At 34.3% G+C, this 24,433-nt stretch overlaps 1 protein-coding gene across 9 annotated transcripts in view; it reads right to left on the minus strand.

Moving 5' to 3' along the window:
• The window catches only part of VPS13B (vacuolar protein sorting 13 homolog B), a 765,148-nt gene that overhangs the window by 647,360 nt on the left and 93,355 nt on the right, over positions 1-24,433 (minus strand). For all 9 annotated transcript variants that reach the window (XR_013994784.1, XR_013994785.1, XM_081070819.1 and 6 more), the window contains exons 12-15: positions 24,018-24,105; positions 17,836-18,027; positions 12,290-12,459; positions 9,224-9,418 (exon numbers count right to left, since the gene is read on the minus strand). Coding sequence is in view for 7 of the 9 variants with exons in the window: in XM_081070819.1 (XP_080926945.1) it covers positions 9,224-9,418; positions 12,290-12,459; positions 17,836-18,027; positions 24,018-24,105 (645 nt within the window). In the remaining 2 variants the exon portion in view is untranslated. The remainder of the gene's footprint in view (positions 1-9,223; positions 9,419-12,289; positions 12,460-17,835; positions 18,028-24,017; positions 24,106-24,433) is intronic.

Below are 24,433 nucleotides of genomic sequence, written 5' to 3' on the forward strand. Positions count from 1 at the left end.
GAGGTCCTCTTAAAGGGACCATGCACGAAATTACCTACTAACGGAATCACTCGCTCTGAGCTCCAGTGTTGGGACAGCAGCTGGAGAGGCGGCAGGGACATATGGTGGGGAACTGAGATGTCTAGCTTGGGACAGGGGGGTTAGACAGGCAGCTTTCTCCTGGACTGGGGAGCTGATGGAAAGCTTTCTCCTGGATTGGGGAGCTGGGGAGCTGAGTGAAACCACTGTTTCACTGCTGAGCTCTCCCCCTTCCACGTGAGAGGATGCAGGCGCTGTCAGACCTGACTCTGCGCCATTCATTCGAAGCACCCAGGCAATTCAAGACCATTTTCAACTTTCGGAGACAGCCAGGCCGCTTCCAGTGGCTTCTTTGTGCAGACGGACAAACTTGGCTCAAGCTGCAGACTTTCCTAGGGTCACTCAAAGGTTCACAAAACCCAAACTAGCAGCATCTGGCATGTCCTATATCTTTGGGTGAGCAGCCCTAAACACGGCAATAGTGGCAGCGGGCCTTGGCTCATGGCTTGGCCTCTCATGGAGCCTCCAACCACAGCACAAGTGACAGCCGTCTGTGGATCTCTTTGTGGCTCCTGCCAGATGGCCCCAAGTAGGGCACGGGCTGTGGCTGAACTTCACCTACAGCAGATCCCCTCCAACGTGGTACTGAGGCTGGCGCCCCCAGTGGCCAGCTTCAAAATGAGCTGGAGCATCACCTAGCCACACCCAAGTACGACACACCTAAGGGGCAGACTAGGCAAGCACCAAAGTCCTGCTGAGGCAGATCGTGCTCCATAGGATCAGCCTCTGCACAACAACTCTTCCACTGTAGTCAAGGCCAGTCCTCACAACCAGTGAAACCAAGGGTCAGTCCCTCCTAATTGATGTGCAATTATCAACCAAGGCTCAACTAGAAGAGGTCAGCACACACAACCCACACAAGGGACACACCTGGAGTGCATGGTTCAGGTGACCAGAAAGACTGTGCCACTGAACCCCACAGCACACCTACTAAATAAGGCCACTCTACTAAGACCAGAAGACAAAGCAGACCTACCCAATACATAGAAACAAACACAGGGAAGCAGCCAAAATGTGGAGGTAAGAAAACATGTCCCAAATAAAATAACAGAACAAAGTGCCAGTAAAAGAAACTAAGCAAAATGGAGATATGCAATCTATCAGACGCAGAGTTCAAAACACTCGTAATAAGAATGCTCAGTGATCTCAGGGAGAACTTCAACAGAGAGATTGGAAGCATAAAAATGAGACACAAACCATGAAAAATACCAGTCAGAAATAAAGGATACAATAACGGAAATGAAGAACATATTACAAGGAATCAACAGATTAGATGAAGCTGAGGATCCAACCAGTGATATAGAAGATAACAGAAAACGCCCATCAGAACAGCAAAAAGAAAAAGAATCCAAAAAATTGAGGAGTTTAAGGGGCCTCCAGGACATGATTAAGCGTACCAACATTCACATTATAGGGGTAACAGGAGAAGAGAGAAAGTAAGGAACTGAAAACCTATTTGAAGAAATAATGTCAGAAAACTTCCCTAACCTGGTGAAGGAAATAGACACACAAACCCAGATAGCACAGAGTCCCAAACAAGATAAACCCAAACAGGCCAACACCGAGACACATCATAATTAAAATGCCAAAGGTTAAACACAAAGAGAGTATCTTAAGAGCAGCAAAAGCAGTTAGTTACTTACAAGGGAGCCCCCATAAGACTGGCAGCTGATTTCTCAACAGAAACTTTGCAGACAAGAAGGGAATAGCAGGAAATACGCCAAGTGACGAAAAGCAAGAACATACAACCAAGATTACTGTACCCAGAAAAGCTATCATTTAGAATTGAAGGACAGATAAGGAGCTTCCCAGACAAGAAAAAGCTGAAGGAGTTCATCATCACCAAACTAGTATTACAAGGAATCTTACAGGGACTTCTTTAGGACGGGAGGAGGGTTAAGGAGGGGTGACAGGGGAAGGGATTAAGAAGAACAAATCAGTTGTTACACAATAGTCATGGGGATGTAGGATACAACATAAGGAATATAGTCAACAATATTGTAATAACTAAATATGGTGCCAGATAGGTACTGGATCTATCAGGATGATAAACGGGAATGGACTTGGGGGAAAGGGAGAAAAGGTGAAGATATTAAGAAATACAAAATTGTAGTTAATACAGTATGGGGAATATAACGAAAAATGTTGTGAAGATCACGTAAGGTGCAAATTGGGCACTGGACTTATCAGGGGAATCATGTCATCAACTGTGTAGATGCCTGACCAATGCACTGTACACCTGAAGAGCTGAAGTAGAATACTGAATGTCAACTAAAACTAAACATATAGGTATATATGGCCACGGGATGTGGAGTACAACATAGGGAAGATAGTTGATGGTATTGTAACAGCTATATGAGTTATCAGAGGGGTAGCAGCTTGGGGGGTGCGTTATCACTTTATGAGAGGTTTTAATGTCTAACTATTGCGTTGCTTTATACACCTGAAAACTAATTTTAAAAATTTTTTTTTAAAAACCTATACACAAATGTTCATAGCTATATTTATAATAGCCAAAAAGGGGAAACACCACAAATGTCTATCAATAGATAAACAAAATATAGTACATCTATAAAATGGAATATTATTCATCCATAAAAAAAGGAATAATGTACCAATACATGCTACAATATGGAGGAACCTTGGAAACAAAATGCTATGTAAGAAAAAACAGTCAGAAAAGATTATGTTATGTGATTCCACTTACCTGAAATACCCAGTTTAGGACAATACATAGAGACAAAGTAGATAAATGGCTACAAGGGGGAGGAGTGGAAGAGTAGATGAGGAATGAATGCTAATGGGTAGAGGGTTTCTTTTTCAGGTGATGAAAATGTTCTGGAATTAGGTAGAGGTGATGGTTGCATTAACTCTAAAAATATTGAAAAATCACTCATTTCTATTCTTTATACAAGATGAATTTATGGAATGTAAATTATCTCAAGTTGTTATCTAAAAAATTAAAAATATTACAACATAGCTAAAGTCTATTTTAAACATGACCCTTCCACTAGGTCCCTCCCCAACCAACCCAGACCACCTATATCCACTTTCAGGAGTTCAGCATGTATCCTGCCCATTTGTTATACTTTTACAGACCCTTTCATACCCATGAACAATCTTTAGTATTATTTTGTTTTCTTAATTTACATAAATGGCAACATACTACGTATAGCATCATGCTTGCTAGTATTCCCACCAAAATTTACATTCCAGAGAGCTATCCATGTGAGCATATATAGAGACCTCTAGTGATATATATCATCATATGCAAAAATTTCACTGGGGTAGGGGTCAGCAAACTACAGCCCACAGGTCAAATTCAAACTCACTGCCTGATTTTGTATTGCCTACAAGCCTAAATAATTTTTACATATGAACATTTATAATCAATTTGATGACAGAAAATACTAAGTTGGATCCCAAATGAGGTGAAATGTTATCCCCCAAAAGAGAATTCCATTCTTCTCATTAGCAAAATTCTATTACAAAAAAAGAGTATTGCAATTTGAATTTGATGAACTCAAACTTTATGGAAATTTGTTCTTTCTTATTAAGTACCTACATAATATCCTAAATTTTTCCTCTTGTCCGACAAAGCCTAAAATGTTTACTACCTTACCCTTTAGAGAAAATTTGCTGGCGCTGCTGTGAGATACAGACTGAACATTGAAATGGATGGGTAAGGTAGATGTGTTTTTCAGCTTATTAGATCCTAAGAAAGTACTCTCCAGAATTATACTAATTTATAAACCCCACAGCTGTGTATGAAAGCAACATTCCCCCAAATTCTCAGGAAAAACTTTTAACTTGAGGACAAAAATTAGCAAATCTAAAAAAATTTATAGGGTTTTGCTTCTACTATAACCTCCTTGATCTCTCTGAAGCATCTACCATAGTATACAAGTAATGCGGCTTTAATTTTATATATCATTCTATAGTGTATAGGGTACTTTCATTAACTTACTATGTTTCAGACATCACATGCTTTGCAATTCATTAGCTACTTGATGCCATATATATTCAAAGGATGGGGTTAAGCAATTAAATAAAAATGACTTATTAAGAAACGTGAAAGTTTCATCTCCATGTTTTCTTCACATATCCATGCCAATTCTCTTAATTAATAAATTTCACTGCATAAAACTAGAACTACATACTATTTCACCATACAGTCAATATAGTCAAAATTAGATATACAAAAGTCAAACGTGAGCCCCTGTTTGAGTATTTTACTGAAAATTAGATTTTAAGGTCTAAATTTAATTCATGTTAGGGTCTAAAATGCTGTCCACATGAAATAGACATTTAAATCCTCTGATATTTTAACACTGTAATAGTGAAAACTGAACTTTGCAAACTTCTTCAAATGTTATATGTAGTAATCATCCGAAGTAACACGAACCGCTAATAGACTTTATAACAAATCAGTATTCTGAGTCATATAAATTAAAACTCTATCAATCCTGAAATTTTTTTAAATGTACTAGGCCACTTAAGAAGCATCAAAAATGCAATGAAATGTTCAAGATTCAAGCGAGGCTTTATTTTTTTTTTTTTTAAGTATTCAATATGCATAATGCCAACCAATGAAAAGTTTTTCTACATATATTATACTAGTCCCACTCTGCCCAACACCTAACTTCCTGGAACATTTAATTTATTCATTATAACGAGAATCGAACTAACCAAATATAAAGACAAGTTTGACAGCATGTATAGCAAAAGACCTTTTACCAAAACATAACTTTATCTAGATGACACTGTAACTTTTATATTACCCTAAATATTTAATTGGGATTTTAACATATTAACAACAGTAGTGGTAAACAACTGTTCCAATTAACGTTTACGTCAGTGTGGATGACAACCATATTGATGACCAATGGCTTTGATAACCAATTTCCTTGCGGATGGGGCATGCCTTTTTGATCTTTAATGCTGAGTGTCTAAAGTATGGAAAGAACTTAATATTTACCAAATTAACAAATCCTACATAAGTAGAATACCTTGGAAAGATTAGTTAACTACCAAAAAGTATACCTGTTTCAGAAAAACAAGGCAAATTTTCTTAACATTGTAATCTGATATTCAAATTTTATCAATACTTAAAAATAAAACATACACCTCAGTGCATTAATCGTGGGAATGAATAAAAAGCATAAGTATGAAATACCTATATATCTAGCTTTCAAAAATACCTTCTGTTTCTCTCCATATAACATAAAACACTGCGATAGACCATTATAAAGATCACCATGAATCACATTTCTCTTGTGTGTGATTCTCTCACACCTCTTTGTACATGATACTGTGGCTCTTCCATCAAAGGAGTGGAATCTCCTCCATCCTCTTAAAAATGGGATTTGCACAGACAGCGAGAAAAACATGTTCTACAATACATGGTTTGAAATCAGTCAAATTTTAACATCTGAAATATACTTAGAGGTGATCTAAAACTGGTATCTTTAAATTGGTTTGTTTTTACTTTATAAATATGAAAATATTTAAGCACTTTAAAATAATGAACATGAACCAAGACTATCTTTGGAGCACCCTAATTTTACAGTACTTTACATAAAATTTTGTGCATTTTTAGTACTTGCCCTTTTTTCACTTTTTAAAAATTTATTTCCCAATTACAGCTAACATATATTATTTCAGTCAAGTGAACAACAGTGATTGGACATTTATATACCCTACAAAGTGATCACCGTGATAAGTCTAGTACCCATCTGACACCACACACAGTAATTACAATATTATTGACTATATTCCCTATGTTGTACTTTACATCCCTATGACTATTTTTAGAACTGGCAATTTGTACTTCTTAATCCTTTTCAAAACCTTTTTCTCTCATCCCACCAACCCGCCTCCGATCTAGCAACAATCAATTTGTTATCTGTATCTATGAATTTGTTTCTGTTTTGTTTGTTCGAAAAGATACATTCATCCCTACGTTCACTGTAACATTATTTACAATAACCAAGATATAGCAGCAACTTAAGCGTCCATTGATAGACAAATGGATTAAGATGTAGTACGTATATAAATGGGATATTACTCAGCTATAAAAATCAATAAAAATTGCCATTTACGACAACATGGATAGACCTCGAGCATATTATCCTAAGTTTAATTCTTATTCTTGAATTCAACTTTGTATAGTTTCCTTTGGTCCATGAAACAGAATTTTATTAGGTATATGCTATCCACAGCAATCAGAATAGAAAAAGAAATAAAAGGCATCCAAATCCATAAGGAGGAAGTAAAATTGTCTTTATATGCAGATGAAATGATACTATATATAGATAACCCTAAAGACACCACCAAGAAACTATTAGAGCTTATACATGAATTTAGTAAAGTAGCAGGATACAAAATTAACATTCAGAAATCAGTTGCATTTGTATATACCAATAATAAAACATCAGAAGGAGAAATAAAAAAAAAATCCCATTTACAATTGCTTCAAAGACAATAAAATACCTGGGAATAAAGTTAACCAAAGAAGTAAAAGATCTGTACTCAGAAAATTATAAGACACTGAAGAAAGAAATGAAAGAAGATACAAATAGATGGAAACACATATCACGTTCATGGATGGGAAGAATTAATATAGTTAAAATGTCCATACTGCCTAAGGCAATACACATATTCAACGCAATTCCTATCAAACTACCAATGATGTTTTTCACAGAAATAGAACATATAATCCTAAAATTTATATGGGACCATAAAAGACCCTGGATAGCCTCAGTAATCTTGGAAATAAGAACCAAGTGGGAAGTATAACGATACCTGACATCTAATTATACTATAAGGCTATAGTATTCAAAACAGCATGGTACTGGCATAAAAACAGACACATAGATCAATGAAACAGAATACAGAGCCCAGAAATGAATCCATGCCTATATGGCCATTTAATCTATCACAATGGAGCAAGAATTGATGATGGGGTAAAGACAGTCTATTCAATAAATGGTGCTGGGAAACCTGGACAGACACATGCAAAAAAATGGAGCTGGACCACCTCCTTCCACCATGTACAAAAATAAATTCAAAATGGCTTAAAGACTTAAATGTAAGATCTGAAACCATAAAATTCCTAAAAGAAAATGTAGGAAGAAACTTTACAGACATTATCCGGAGTAAGATTTATACTGATATATCCCCTCGCGCAAGGGAAATAAGAGAAAAAATAAACATGTGGGATTACAACAAACTAAAAAGTTTTTTCACAGCAAAGGAAACCATCAATAAAACAAAAAGGGATCCTACTGAATGGGAAAAGATATTTGCCAATGATATATCTGAAAAGGGGTTACTATCACAAATTTATAAAAACCTCACTCAATTCAACTCCAAAAAAACGAACAGCTCAATTAAAAAACTGGGCAGAGGACATGAAGGGACATTTTTCTAACAAGGACACACAGATGGCAAAAAGACATGAAAAAATGCTCAACCTCACAAAAAGCACAAAAAACAAAAAGCACAAAAAACACCAGAGAAATGCAAACAAAAAGCACAAAAAACACAAATAAAAAACACAATGATACCACCTCATCCCAGTCAAAATGGCTATCATCAAAACATCAACAAACAACAAATGCTGGCGAGGATGTGGAGAAAAGAGAACCCTTGTGCACTGTTGTGGGATTGAAGATTGGTGCAGCCACTATGGAAAACAGTATGGAGGTATCTCAAAAATCTGAAAATGGAACTACCTTATGATCCAGCAATTCCACTCCTAGGTATCTATCCGGAGAAATCCAAAACTCCAAATCAAAAAACTCTATGCACTCCTATGTTTATTGCAGCACTATACATGATAGCCAAGACATGGAAACCAAAATGCCCATCGGTAGACAACTGAATTAAGAAACTCTGGTACATTTATACAACGCAGCTATAAAGAAGAAAGAAATCTTACCATTTGCAAACACATGGATGGACCTAGAGAACATTATGTTAAGTAAAATAAGTCAGACAGAGAAAGACAAATACCATATGATCTCACTTATATGTGGAATCTAAAGAAAAGAATAAGTGAATGAACTAATCAGAAATAGTTTCGGAGACATAGAGGAACAACTGAGGGTTGCTAGATGGGAGAGGGGGTGGAGATAAGGAGAAAGGTGAGGGGTTTAGAAAGCAGTCTGTAACCACAAGATTGCCACGGGGTTACGAAAGTAAATTTGGGGAATATAATCAATAATGTTGTAAAGATTTTGTAGGGCATCCGATGGACACTTGTCTCATTAGGGAGACCACCTCAGGGAAGACGTAGATGCCTGATCAGTGCACTGTACACCTGAAGCTGAAGCTGAACAATAATGAATGTCAACTACAAGTTTTTATATGTGTGTGTGTATGTGTGTGTGTGTGTGTGTGTGTGTGTGTGTGTGTGTGTATGTATATGTATATACTTACAAGAAGTGGAATACAGCATTAGGAATAGAGACAGTGAAAATGTATTGGCTGTGTGTGATGTCAGAGGGATAGTGGATGGGGGAGGGGGATTGACACAGTGTGAGGGATATAAATGATAAACGTCTAACTATTACTTTGTTTTGTGCACCTAAAACTAATAATAATAAAAAAGAAGTTGAAAAAAAGATACAGAAGAGCCAAGCAAAGCCTCCAATAATTAATATAACTTGATTTAATGCAATTAAAAAGTTTCCCTTTCACATTAAGAAATTAATATTAATAAGAGGAAAGTGACTAAAAAGCAAATGTGTTAAACCCTTCTTATAAAACACTGTCTCAAATAAATGTTCCCCTTGAAGAAATCATAAGCCTTTTAAAGCATCTTTATATACTAAGTGCTCTTTCACACGACTTATAAATATTATCAATGATACAAAAAAATCTTCAAAAATTATAATTATTATTATCTTATAAACATCAAGGTATTAATGCCAAATAATTGAAGGAATATCTAACATAAGTACACTTATATTTTTTATTAATTTCAATTATATTGATAATGAATGTATCTAGCATATCTTATTTAAACTTCATTTTATGGGGTACTAATTCTAAGAAATTACAACTCAAAAAAAAAAAAGACTTATTTAGTTCTCTCAAAGCCAATCAGATACTAATAAACAAGAAAATTCACTTTCCATACCTTAAGGTAGCAGTGTGCATAGCAATAATGAAGCAGATTATCAGAAGGCTGAGTAAGGTTGCTGACCACATGCACCAAATGTTCAGCATACATCGGCACAGAATGTTCCAAATTAATTTTGTCCACCAATATCTGAATAGATGGCAAAGGCCGAAGAGATTGGAAGTTTGTAGTGTTCATGAAGTTACTTGAGTTCTGGAAAATAATAATGTTCAGTTTGTATTTCAGGAGAACAATGACGGACATTCAGTGCCCACTATACAAGCTTCAGACTGGTACATTTTGCAATGATATCAAATCAAACTAGAAATGACACTGTTCGTTGGGATTCTCTTACCAAAACCAAATACAAACACCTTCTATATATTTTTCATTATGTCCCAGATTTCAAAAAATATATATTTATTGCAAAGTTGTCACTGTCCTTTTAGCTATAGTTTTTTATATTTTAATCAACTATAATATTGCCACTACGTGTCTCAGTATAAGGAAGATGTTTTCTTAAGTTCAAATCATTCCAAAAAAATTTCCTAGATATCCTAGAGCCAACCACCTTTTATCGTCTTTCCCTTTATTCACATTTAGATGACTAAGGGACTAAGTAGACTACTCCAGACAGTTTCAAGATACTCAGAATAAACAAAGTTTGCAAAACAGAAAAACTTATTGATTCATATCTAACAATATAAATACTAAAAGTTCATAAAGTCCTAAGAATCTCAAGATAGGCTTAGTATTTCAGTGTTATAGACAGTACTTTTCTAAGCTTCCAAATAAATACAGATAAATTTCAAAATATCCAGACTGTCAAGCAACCCCTTCCTGTCCTAGAACTAACTTAATTCTATTAAAATGCCATACCTGTAGTTCTAAAAGAGGAACAGTGTGACCTTCTATCCAGAGGTATGTGAAAAAATGTGGGAAGAGCAGTTTCACTGTTTTGTTTTGTCTGTCTTTCATTGTCACAATAATTGGGAAGCAGTACTAGCATTTAGCAGACATTAGCCAAAGATGGTAAAAGCTATATAATACTTCTATAATTAAACCAATAATGCCATTATTGAGAAACATTGCCTAAAATTGACTAAATTGAACATACAATCCTGCTTTTTAGATTATTAATCATAACTTTTAACCACCACTTCTTACGCAATTACTTTAAGCAAATTCATTTTGGATTACTGAGGTGTAACATACAGTAAATCACAAAATCTTAAGTGTAGAGCTTGGTGAACTTCTACATCTGTAACAACCATACATTTCAGGCACCTTAGAAGGCTCTTTATGTCTCTTCTCAGGCAGTACTGAACCCCCACCAGAGGTAGCCAATCACCATAGATAGTTTTGTTTGTTCTTGAAGTTCATATAAATGGAACCATACAGTATATACTTATGTCTGCCTGCTTTCATTCAACATGACATCTGTGAGAATTATCTGCAATGTTCATCTTAGTTGACACTTTCATCATTATGAAGTGGTGCTTTATTTCTAGTAATACTATTGCCTTAAGCACTACATTTGCTGATTTTAAAACAGCCACACCATTTTTCCTTTGATTAACATTTAAATGGTATATCTTTTTCAATGCTTTTACTTCTATCTCACATCATAGTTTTCAGTTCCAGAACTTCATTGGGTTCTTTTTTTATGGACTGAGGTTTCTTTTGAAATCTTCTACCTTTTTGCCTCTTTCTTGAACTTATTAATCATAGTTCCCTTAAAATTCATGTCTAATACTGACATATTTTAATTTTATCCATTATAAATTTCCACGGGTGATCTTTTTACCTAGCAAAACAATAATTAAGTTTGAAAGCCAATAAAGTGCAAATATACAAAATGAAACTAGTGCATCATAGTCAACTCCCTGCCAGACTTCCATAAGTTCTTATTTACAGTTAGAGTTAGGATAGTTTTTACTTCTATAATTATCATTATTGTACAGACTTCAAAAGAAATATAACCAAAAAACAATAAATTAAAAATAGCAAATGCCTTATATGTATATGGCAAAATCAGAAAGCAATACACTATATATTGACTTTCAATAAATGTTAAGCATCTAATAAGCCCTCATTAAATACAATAACAATAGTAATCACTGGGTCCCTAATATGTGCAAAATGATTTACATGCATTATCTCACTGAATACTCAAAATAATTCTAGAAGCTAGGTACTACAGGGGAACTGCTCTGTGACAGCACCCTTACAATATTCCACAAATCCATACAGACCACAAAAATAAGCCTCAACCACAGCAGCCCTATGCCTTGGTAGAACATTCTGTGATGCTCTTGAAACAGGGAAGATAGGTAGTCTGGTGAAGAGCTGCTAAAAGACCGTTTCTCACTCACCTTCCCATCTTGAAGAAGGCTGCTATGAGACATTTTCTCATCAGTATCCCTCATTCAGGTGAAATAAGGGCCTTTCTATCTACCCCTCTTAAGAGTACAGCTATAGGCTATAGGCTATAGGCTACACAGCCTGCTGCAGTGTAGAATTGAATCCTTATCAACAGGGTACCCTACCATGTATGTTGCATGTCATTTGGTCCTCTGGTTTCAGGGTAATCCTGAAAGGAACACAGCAAGCTGATACCATTATTGATTTGTTTTTGCTGCCTATATAGGTAATAAATTACCTAAATATCTGGGCTTGTTGCTTCTTTACTGGCTGAATCTGTCAGCCCATTTGAAAAACACAATTTTCTTTTGTTTTTCAGAAAAGGAAAATTAGGCTTAGACATATAAAGCAAGGTGTCATAAGGTATCATAGCTATTATATGGTCTGACTTCTAGGCCCATGCTCTTCACAATTTCTTTATACAGCCTTAGCTTGAGGTTATTAAAAAAAATATTTATACATGTTTATATACATACATGTATAAATTTTTTACATATATATGTTACTTTCTAAGAAAAAACAATCAGTTACATTGTTTTATCTTCACATGGAAAACTATATTAGCACATGTTCTTTTACTTAATCGCCTTCCTCTTACAATATCATAGGACCAACAAATATGCACATATGGAAAAATGAGTAGTAAATCGCAAAATATACCTTTTCTCCCATAATAATAGGTAGCAAGTGATCCAGCAAATTAAATTCAGCCATGAAAATTGTGCAGGTACATTTGAGGAGAGTAATACTTGTATGTCGAGTAGGAATATATTCCTCCAAAGATGCCACTTCTTCTGGACTCAATATTGTTTCATTTTCATCCTTAATATCTAAAATGAAATGATTAAAAATTTAATGAAAAATTACTTTTTAAAAATAATTTTCTTCAATGATTGAAAAATTAATTAGTTACCCAAATTTTAAGGTCTAATTCTATTTTTTTCCAATAATAAAGCAATTGTAAAATAATGTTACCTTTAAAAAATATAAATTATACTACTCTAGAATATAAATGTATGTCTTTGCTGTATAAAATTTTACATTTTTGATTTAAAAAAACTTTTTTTTTAAGATTTTACTGGGAAAGGGGAACAGGACTTTATTGGGGAATAGTGTATACTTCTGGGATTTTTCCAAGTCAAGTTGTTGTCCTTTCAATCTTAGCTGTGGAGGGAACAGCTCAGCTCCAGGTCCAGTTGCCGCTGTTAGTTGCAAGGAGTGCAGCCCACCATTTCGAACAGGCAACCCTGTATTTGAGAGCCCGTGCTCCAACCAACTGAGCCATCTGGCCACCTGGGAGCTGAGCGGCAGCTCATTAACTTCATTCTAGTTGGGGAGGGCAGAGCTCGCTGGCCCATGTGGGAATCAAACCGGCAGCCCCACTGCCCAGAGCTCATGCTCTAACCAACTAAGCCACCTGTCCACCCAACTTTAATATTTTAAAGAAATTCTCATTCTCTTATGTTAAAAGAATAACAGTTTCTATTCCTAAAAACACCAGTAAGATAATGTAAAAGCAAGCCACAAACTGGGGAAAATATCTGCCATAAATAGATACATAGGTAGATATAAATATCTCCACAAAGGACTTGTATTCATAGCATATTAAAAATTTAAAAATTAAACCTCCTAAAAACAAATAATAAACAAATAATTCAATAGAAAATTGGCCAAAAAAGCCTTGAATAAGCAAAAAATAATATATCAAAATGGCCAAAAATTACATCAAAAACTAGTTACCACAATTAGCATCAGATACCTGCAAATAAAGTCACAATGTCATAGAACCACAGAGCTACTGGAATGGCTAAAATAAAAAAGACTAGGAATACTAAGTGCTAGCAAGCAGGTAGACCAATCTCAGCAAACTTTTTCTATAAAGACCCATACAGAAAATATATTAGGCTTTGTGATGCATACAGTCTCTGCCACTGTAGTACAAAAGCAGCCACCAACAATGTATATCTTAATGAACATAACTATGTTCCAATAAAACTTTACCAACGGAAACTAAAAATTATGCTTCATGTAGTTTTCACGTATGACAAAATAAGATTCTTCTTTGTATTTTCTTCCAACTGTTTAAAGTGCATAACCCACTATCAGCTCACCGGCTATACAGAAAGAGGCAGTAAGTCACTGTTTGCGAACCCTTGATCAAACTAAAGCTCTCCTACAATGCTGGTAGGAGTGTAAAGCAGTTCAACCACTTGGGAAAGCATTTTGGAAATATCTACTAAAGGTGAACATATGCAATCCTTTTACCTACGTGATTCCATTCTTAAATAGCCAACAGAAATGAGTACATATGTTTAACAAAAGGCATGTACTAGAATTTTTGGCATCAATATCATAATAACCCAAACTGGAACCTAACCAAATAATAAACAGTAAAATGGATAAAAGTTATGGTATATTCATACAGTGGGACACTATACAGCAATGAGAATGAATCTCATAAACATAATGTAAGCTAAAGCCAGAGACAAAAGAGTACATACTGTGTGATTCCATTTACATGAATTCTAAAATAAACAAAACTAAATCTATGATGTTTGATGTTAGGAGAGTGGTTTCCCTTGGAGTCAGAGTATTAACCGGAAGAGGGCACAGAGGTGACTTCTGGAGTGTTGGTAAGGTTCCATTTATTGAACAGTTACATAGATGTGGTTAAATCTGCAAAATTCACAGAACTACAGCCTTAGGTTTTATGTGTTTTCCAATATGTACATTACACTTCAAAACAGCTACAAAAAAAAGTGGAGAACTGCTAACTACTTAAAATTTAATACATACGCACTCACATATATGAATGTACAGGCAGCTCTTGCTTTGCACACTTCTAATATGCATGAATTTGCTTTAAAAAGCCAGTTAAAAAAAAGCACAGTTCAAGTATCAGTTACCACTGTCACAGTAACTATAAATAACTTCATGAAGTACAAACTTCACTGCTAGTTCTTCAGTCCACAAATCATTACATAAACAAAAGATGAGCATAATGATCTATATAACCAATCATGTCACTTCTTTCAAAGTTTGTCCGGTTTGGTTATTGGTATTTTTTATATTTAGCTTATGCATCGATAGCAAAGCATATAGTTACATTGCCCTCTTCTTTACTGACGATAAAACCACATGACATTTTATAAAAATGGATAATTGAAACAAAGAATTAGCGATCAAAGCAAAAGTGCAGCAAAGAAGCAAAAAATGGTACGCTGGAAGTGAAATTCTAATCGAACATAAATGGTGTTACAGAACAGCTGACCGTGGGGAATATCCACACTGCACCACTGGAGAGACTCTACATATGCAGCTAAGAGAACTTAGTAAAGACAAACTTATCGGTGTAGATAAAGAATGGTCGTGATTAAAAAAAAAAAAAAAAAGAAGAAGAAGAAGAAGAAGAAAAATGAAGATGTGCCAGAGGAAGTGATATAAGCAAAATACTTCCTGTTAAAGGAACTCTCAGAGGTTTTTACTACATGGAAAGTGTATAGGATAAAATGTAGGAATCTGATTCAAACTTAGGAGTATAACAATTTTCCATGGCACAGGAAAGGCTCTCCATATTTCCATATTGTAAATTATATGATGAGAAAGAGACAAGCACTGTTCAAACTACTCTTAATAAGTTCTTTACCAATAAAAATCTTTAATTTTTTACTATTTCTTTTACTACTTTTTCCATTTCTATTTACATTTATACCAAGTGTAAGACATTCTTTAGTGTTTTGACAAAAATATCTAAAAGTGCGGAACAACTAATTTGCCCCACTTTCCATGATCACTTTCCATGATTTCAGCTTGCACATTGTTATGGTCCCTCACTACCACGCAAAGTGAAAACTGCCTATATATTAAACTAAAGTCAGCAAGCAGCCGTTTCTTTATATAAATCACGTTTTTGAGATGATAAACCTCAATAAAAATTCATAAAAAGTTCAAGTACAAATTCGTGTTTTATATACTTACGTGTGTGTGCACGGGCACGCGTGTGTGTGTGCTGGCATGCACGCATCATCCACATGTCATAATTCCACTGTGGCAGAGACTGCTAATCACAATCTCTCCTCTTCTTACTTCTAGCTATAAAACCCTCTGAATTTAAGTCAGGTGTTTGGACTTCTTGAAACTGTATTTTCCAGCCTCCCTTGCTGCCAGGTGCAGGGACAATTTACTAACTTTTGGTCAACCAGATGAAACTACATACCTACCATTTTCTCTTGTCCCCTTATTGCTTAAATTCAGACATTGTAATGGTGAACCAACACTGACCATGTAGGTGACGTATATCTCAAAGGACATTAGAATAACAAGATAGAAGGAATTCTGGGTCTGAGACAGCCTTATGAACACAGTTGCCCTAATCCCCTGGAGTATCTACCAGCGTGGACTTCTACATGAGAAAAACAAATAAATTAAGTACTGTTTTCTTGTGTGTGTGAACATAAATTTTCATTTCTCTAGGATAAACCCCCAGGAGTGCCGTTACTAGGCTATATGGTAGTTGAGTGTTTAGTTTTGAAAGAAACTGCCAAACTGTTTCCAGGAGTGGCTATACCATTTTACATTCCCACCAACTATAATGAATGAGTGATCCGGTTTCTTCATATCCTCCCCAACATTTGGTGTTGTCTGTGTTTTTCATTTTAGCCATTATGTACATACTACCCCAACACTTATAAAAGTGTCTGGGATGGAGTAAACATTCAAGCAAGGTGCAAGAAACAAATGCGCGAACATGTCATGCACTTACTATGCACTGTGTTATATGTGTTTTTACATGCCCTAATCTTTGGAAGTTAAGTCCTATTAGTGTATCATTTAGGATAACACAAATATGCTGTGATAAAAGTCCAATAATAGAAGCTTCAACAAAGAAAGAATCTTATTTCTCTTTCACATAACAATCTGAGTCTAAGGGATCCAGAGTTGACATGGTATTACCGGCTACAAAGACCTAACTTCTTTCTATCTTATTGTTCTGTCATACTCAGCATGCAGTTTTCATCTCAGGGTCCAAGATGTCGGCTCCAGCTCCTGCCATTATAACTGCGTTCCAGGCAGAAGGAAGGGATAAAGAAAAAAAGGATGGCATGCTCTTTTCCTTTGGCCCAAGAATTCATATGAAGTTCGCACCCATCCCAAATGCCAGACCTAGTCATCTGACTATTCTTGGGATGTGTAATCTTTACATCTATCATAAATATTTCTACCACAGAAATTTGTATACTACAAAATAACATGAGAATGGATATTGGGAAGACAATTTAACCATCTCTTCCACAGTTATTAAACAAATTAAAACAAAGAGAAATAAACAAAATAATCATCAGTGTTAATTAAATTTCCTAAGGTCAATAATAAGTGGCAGTCGGAATTCAAACTACAGTCTGACCCCATAGGCTGAGTTCTTTACTATCCTTTACTCCCTCATTGTGCTATCATGTCCTACTCTAAGGTAATTTATTACATAAAAAAGGAATTTTTATTTTATGAAACTGTGATTACCATACCTTTATACCCTGTAGAAAAAATTCATTGCACAGTAAATTCTTTTTTACCAGTAAGCCCTAAGTTTTCTTGAAACTTAAATTTATATGTTTAGAGCCCATCTTCATGTCTGCTCGTCAGAATCCACTACTGTGGGAAAAGGGTCATATTTTAAGAGTATTCACTGGAGGGATGGCTGAATGGCACAGCTGGTTAGAGTGCGAGCTCTTAACAACAAGGTTGCCAGTTCAATTCCCACACGTGATGGTGGGCTGCGTGCCCTATAACTAATATTAATAACCGTGACTGGACTTGGAGTTGAGCTGCGCCCTCCACAACTAGACTGAAGGACAACTACTTCGAGCTGATGGGCCCTGGAAAAACACACTGTTCCCCAATAAAAAATTTTAAAAAAAGAAAAAACATTACAAAAAAAAAGAGTATTCACTGGAAAGAGTATCAAAAAGGTGTGACAATAAAATACTGACAAATAATGGCAAATAAGTACCTATGCAAATAACTTCCAAATCTTGACCTCTCCCATAACTTCCACACACAAGTTTATTCTTCAAAATCAACAACTAAATACATGAAGATCAGATAGACAAAATACATTAAAAAGGGTAAGTTAGCAAACCATAACAAATTGGATTATATAATCATTCAAGTCAACTGGCAAGAGATTCAAAATTAAGTCAAAAACAAACCTGGCTTTAGCCTGCTATATGGTTCATATTCATGTTCCAAGGCACAAACAATCATTTTCAAAATTCTATGTACCGCACTGCTATCCAAGCGAAAATCAAGAGGACCTATAACAAGGCTTTTGGTAGACTTCTCCTGAACTGTTCCCAAATCTTCATTTTTTCCTGAAGAAAACTCTTGTTGATTTGCAGAACCTTCAAAAAGCCAAATTCTATATTAATATTTTAAGCATCATATATATCAAGTATGCATTTTAATATTACTTTTCTCTCATCTTTTCACTGTATAGCTTAGTGTTTTAAAACCAATTCTCCAGCAGCTGAATACACAGAATTTTGCCAATCTGTAATTTTCTCAATGCAGATGAGAAGATATTACCATCAAAAAACAAGTGATTCAAAAAAAATTATTCCTTTTATCTATTTATGTTATAAGAAGTACTACAAAATTGAAATGGTCATTCTTAGAATATTACTTTCTAAAATCTAATTCCTTATATAAATAATTCTATACACAATACTATTATGTTGACTGGAAAGGGAGCTGCTGGAGGAAGTTGCATTTTACTACTATTTTATCTTAGAAGTTTCACTGAAAATTAGACTGTTTAAAACATGTTCACAGGGTACCTTGCGACTTTTATGATGACCATGGAAGTGAACAACAGGTATTAACTGCTTTGAACCTTTACAGAGTAAAATTATTATGACCATGCTCCATGTGGCAGAATGCAAGTATCTCAATCCCTTATTGGGCCACATATTGAAGAGAAACAAAAGCTGTCTTCTAAAAAATATTTTGGCTCTACTTACAGGTATTTCCCCTTATGTATACTCCTTATATTAGAGATTTGGTTTTAATACATAAATCCTCTATTATAAGAGATAATATGTGGTAATTTTTCATTCTTAATCCATTTTGTCTATTCACACAAAAATAGGCAAGGAAGGTTTTTCAGTACCTAATACCTTTAGAATCTAGAAAAGCCCAGCGAAACACAGAAATTCTGTAGCTACACCTCCTAATAACTTTTTCAAAAATAAATTTCCTTCATTTCAAACAAAGGAGTTCAATTACATTTCTAGTCTCAGTACAATGGACAAAGTGATTAAATTATTTGTATATTCTTAGCAAAATGACCACACACAGATTTAAATGTCACATCAAATAAGACACGCATTACTCATACCTATTTTATGATATGTATAAATTATATCGAGTCACATTGAAAAAAATTACTATCCATAGCTAAACCAGGCATTTCTCTTAGGATGGGGTAACTTGACAACAAACAGAACTACTCTGATTGCAAATCACAATATTCAAAACCAAGGAGAATGCCCTGCTCTGAGTCCTGTAGGAACCACTAGGCTGCCTGAACAAATGTCTCTTTGTGAGAAGACCCTTCTTGTAGAAGTCAAATTGTGTCTAAAAATAATAGAAACCTATAGCCTTCAACTTTTTTCCACATAATGCATCTTGATTATAATAGTTTAAATTTAGATACCAGTAGCTTGTCTGAAATGTAAAACTGTGACTAGCTTTTAACTATACATTTTCAGTAAGGTATTTATTTGTGTCCACCCTCAATATATTTGGTCGCTCAGTCCCCTGCATGTTTGGATACTCTTATTTAGCATCAAGATAATATGCAGCTGGCATAATAAAAACGAGGGACTTGTCAGTCTCTCCAGGACAGCCAGAGGGAACACAACCTACAACGCCCCCGTCTGCCTGTATTCTTCTACCTGTTGATAAAAAAATTATTCTTCCTATCTGAGAAAGAATCTGCAAGCTATCCAAACAACTCCACCAAGAATTTGTGCTGTGTGCAAAAAAAATGTTACTTTCATTGGTGAGAAACACTATATCCCGAGTTGTCCTCTTACTACAAATTCACCTGCTCTCTTCCCCAACAGTCCTCACTAAAGTTTGCTTGTAGTTAACCTACACCTTATGAGTCTGAGTCTCTATATGAAACCCATACTTTTAAAGAAAAATGCCTATTTTAGCCCTACTCCAGGAACTAGAAAACTAATCCTTAAATAGAATAATGTAGGAATCAAGAATCGTTCTATTGCAGTAAACATCTAAATGAACACCAACACCCTCCCAAGACATCAAGATTCAAAACGGCAATGAACCGTGTCTCTCATCCTTTTCCTCAATCCAATAATGGAATTGTTTCAATTCTATCTCTTTCCACGTTTCTAAACTCCCTGTTGTAGGTTACATTTTCAGCTATCTACTTTAGGTCCAGATAACTCCCTAAATTAAAAACACTCCGTAAATTAAAATAACTTTTTTTTTGCAATAACTCCCTAAATTAAAAAAACAAATGGGTAATAATTATAACAATGACAAATATTTAAACAGTTATATTCTTAATAACAAATATTTCAATTTAGTTTTTAAAATATTCTTTGCTTTCAAGTAGCAGAAGATGCTTATCAATATCAAGCAAGAGCAAAGGAAACTTATCAAATGAATTTTAATTTATATGCCATTCTATAATATGGGCAAAATAATACTACACCATTTATCATAACAAAAATAAATAATAATACAAGCTCTTTTTCTTACTGCATTTACTACTTTCCTATATGACTTAGAATACTATCATAAATTTACTTAAAACATATGAATCAAATATTTTCAGAATTCACTACAAACTTTGTAAAATTAATTTCATATGTATTTAGATACTTAGATAAAAGTACAGCACTTTTTGATAATTAGATTATAAAAACAAATAAATGTCAAGTAAACCAAGAATTTTAGATAAAATATTTCTTTAAATTATTTAAAATTAACCTCTTGTGAAAATTCAAAATATTTTTATTAGGTTCCTAAATACTAAACACTCTACAGGTTTTTTGTTTCAAGTAATACAAGAAAGAAGAAAGTCTGCACAATGCAATGTTTCCCCAAAAATAAGACCGGATCTCGTATTAACTTTTGATCCAAAAGACGCATTAGGGCTTATGTTCAGGGTATATCATCTTGAAAATCATGCTAGGGCTTATTTTCTGGTTAGGTCTTATTTTCGGGGAAACACGGTAGCTATGAATGTAGGCTGTAGAACTAGGTTAGCTGGGTTCAATCCCACGTAACAGGTGTGTGATCTTGACAACGTTACTTAACCTGTAAGGGCTGGTGTTCCTCATCTGTAAAGTGGGGATATTATCTATCTTACAGGGTTCCTAGGAGAAATAAATAAGCTAATACATGTAAAACACTTTGAATAGCACCTTCCATCATTTAAAATTCTTCAATAAACATTAGCTATTATTATCACATCATCACCATCATTATATTATATGTGAATACAGATTCACAATGAGAAACAAACATGAACACAACAACCTAAAAGCAGGGAAGGAATAAATGAACAGATTATTAAGTGAATGAAGGAACACATTTTTAAAGTACATATAACATTCACAAATTAAATTAACAGTAGGATTTTATTATTTTCCCCCCAAAAATTATTTGCTTGCACAATTGAGAGATGTGTAAGTGGTAAAAACAAAAGCTAGAAAGTAATTCCTACAAATCTCAGAATACCCGTTTTCTCTAGGGAGGAGAGTCTGATAGAAAAGGAACATACACAGGAGGCTTATCAGACACTGACACTGTCCTATTTCTTGGCTTGTATGGAGAATACACAGCTGTTTATAATTCTTTGTTATTCTGTATATAAATGTATAGAACTTTTCTGCTTGTATAAGCTAACATTTTGTTTTTAAAAAGAACGAAGATATTTATAAAACTATATATTATTCACAGAAATGTAAAGTACAAAAAATTCAAAATTTAACAACTACTAGCTTCTCAGACAGAAAATATATAAGCACCCTAGCAAATATACCACGTTTCCCCGAAAATAACACCTAGCCCGACAATCAGCTCAATTCATCTTTTGGAGCAAAATCTATTATAAGACCAGATCTTATTTTACTATAATGTAAGACAGGGTCTGTAATATGTAATATAATGTAATATAATGTAATATCGTGTAATATCATTAATATCGTGTAATATCATGTAATATAATATAACCATAATATAAATATAATAGCTGGTCTTATTTTACTATAAGACCCGGTCTTATGGTCTTATGTAAGACCGGGTCTTATATTAATTTTTGCTTCAAAAGATGCATTAGAGCTGATTGTCCAGCTAGGTCTTATTTTTGGGGAAACATGGTAAATCATGTTTCTATCTTTTTAAAACTGTAGAAGCAACACATGTACAAATAATAGAATTTTGACTACCAAGTTTTCTTTACATGAAAGGAGACCATTTCACACTCCAGTTCTTCACAAGATACTGAATCACAGCATGTGCATAAGACATGTACTAAACAAGATGAAACCTACCAGCTTACATTTGGCAACAATGACACTATAACAATTTGCAAAATTCTTAGAACACAGACTTCTATGTTGCATTTTTCATATACCTAATTGGCTACTAATCTCCACCTCAATGTCCACCAGTACCTCAAAATGTATCTTTTCCTCTAAAAATCTTTTCTTATCTCTGTCTTCCTTAGTGGTTATCACTATTCACCAAGTAATTCAAGACCAAAATCTGAAAAACTATTTAAATTTTATTGTCAAATAAAGCAATGCAAAGGCAGTGAGGATTTTAGGCACAGGAATTAAACCAATCTGATTGCAGTATGGATTATAGGAGGGCAGGAAGCCAGTAGAAAGCTACTAGAATCTAGAGATTAGATGAGATTGATTACAGTGGTGCTTATGAGAAGTGAATAAATTCAAGATACATTCCAGAGGTAAAATTTGACAAAATATGCGAATGTACTGGATGCTAAAAAAGAAGGAATGTGTCATAACCATTCCTGGTTTCTGGTTTAGGCAACTAAAAGATAATTGAACTATTTTCCAAGATAAGAAGACAGAAAATAGGGAGCAGCAATAGGCAGTAAAGATATTAATAATTCAACTTTGGTTATATTCAGTTTTAAGATACTTGTGAAACACAAAAGTGAAAATGTCAAGTATGCACTGGATATTTAATTCTAAACCTTAAATAAGATGTTTGGACTAAAAACATAAATATGAGTATCAACAACAAACAGAAGGTACTTAAATCCATGCAAAAGAATATTACTTCAGGAAAGCGTTTAAGGAAAGAAGTGAATCCAAGATTTGATAAAGAGAACACCAACACTTAGAAGTCCATTACAAAAGGAGGAAGCAGAAAATTACTGCTCCTTCCTTCTGTTTTCATCTAACAAAAGTTAATGATCCTTCAAGATCAACTCCTCTGTGAAGTCTTCAACCCCACAAAGTTAGTCATTTTCTTACGAGGGCCTCTCTTCACTCTGTTTATACTACTGTTCGTAACATGACACGTCATTTATTTAAGTGCACAGCTGAACACTATGTATTGGTTTCTTGAGAAGTGTTTTAGTGCACTCACAGTATCTAACTTATCACCTTTCTGTAAATATGAAAAATTAACCAAAGAAATGGTGAACCTATTTTCATTTAGTTTTCAACATGAAAAAAAGACTACAATAATAAGTATAATATTGTATACTGATACGCACATAAAATATCAAATGGTTAAATTTTCTAAAACATAATTTGACTGTTAACATAATAAAATTAGAATATGAATAAAAGATATAATCAAGTATAAAAATACATGTCCATAGTTTCTAGAAAAATTTATTTCTATTTTTCTACTTAAAACAGAAATTATTTATTTATTTTTTTAAATAAAAAGATCTATAATACATAAAAAGATGTATTTAATACAGGATAACAATGTTTATTCTTTTGACAACTTAATGTAATATGAAATTTGATGTACCAAAATTTTAATATTTGGTACACATGAGAACTCTCGTTTTTTTAAACAAAATCTCTTTTCAATTAACTTCACAAAGAAAGAATTAAAAATGTCAAGAATATAAGAAAATAGGGAGCCTGGGTAGCTCAGTTGGTAGAGCATCAGACTTTTAACCTGAGGGTCCAGGATTCAGGAATCTAAGAAAATTAACATGACACTAAACTTCCACCATTCCCCAAAATAACAGAAGGTAAATCTAATGTAACAGAGTATAACCAGTCAAGGACCAACTGATTCTGAAGAAGCCTTTGTTTCTGTTATTAAAAAAAAGGCAAACATAAAAGAAAGAAACCAGTACCTTTGCCACCAGTATTCTCCATTGTATACAGATAATCCATGTAGAAAGCCCCAAACCTTTGCATTCCGGCTATCTCAGTATATGTCTCCTGCCAACAAAGCAAAGCAAACAGAACATACATTGTATAGAACAGACTTTTGAGTTTAAAACCCGATAGGTCAAAAATCAGATACACATCCTTACACAGAATGTGTATCAAGTCAAAGGATTACCAAAACAAAAAAACAGAGGTGATTCAAAGAATTCACTTCTAAGAAAGGCAATGTTACCTCTCTTATAGACCACACAAAAGGGTAACCATAATTCTACCAGACATTTTGACCACTTTATCATAATCTAATTAATGAAGCAGGACAGTCTACTCTTGACCTTCACCAACGTCACGAAACTATCTAGTAATAAAGTATACTCTCAAA

This window comes from Rhinolophus hipposideros (genome assembly GCF_964194185.1).
Source record: "Rhinolophus hipposideros genome assembly, chromosome: 13".
NCBI lineage: Eukaryota > Metazoa > Chordata > Mammalia > Chiroptera > Rhinolophidae > Rhinolophus > Rhinolophus hipposideros.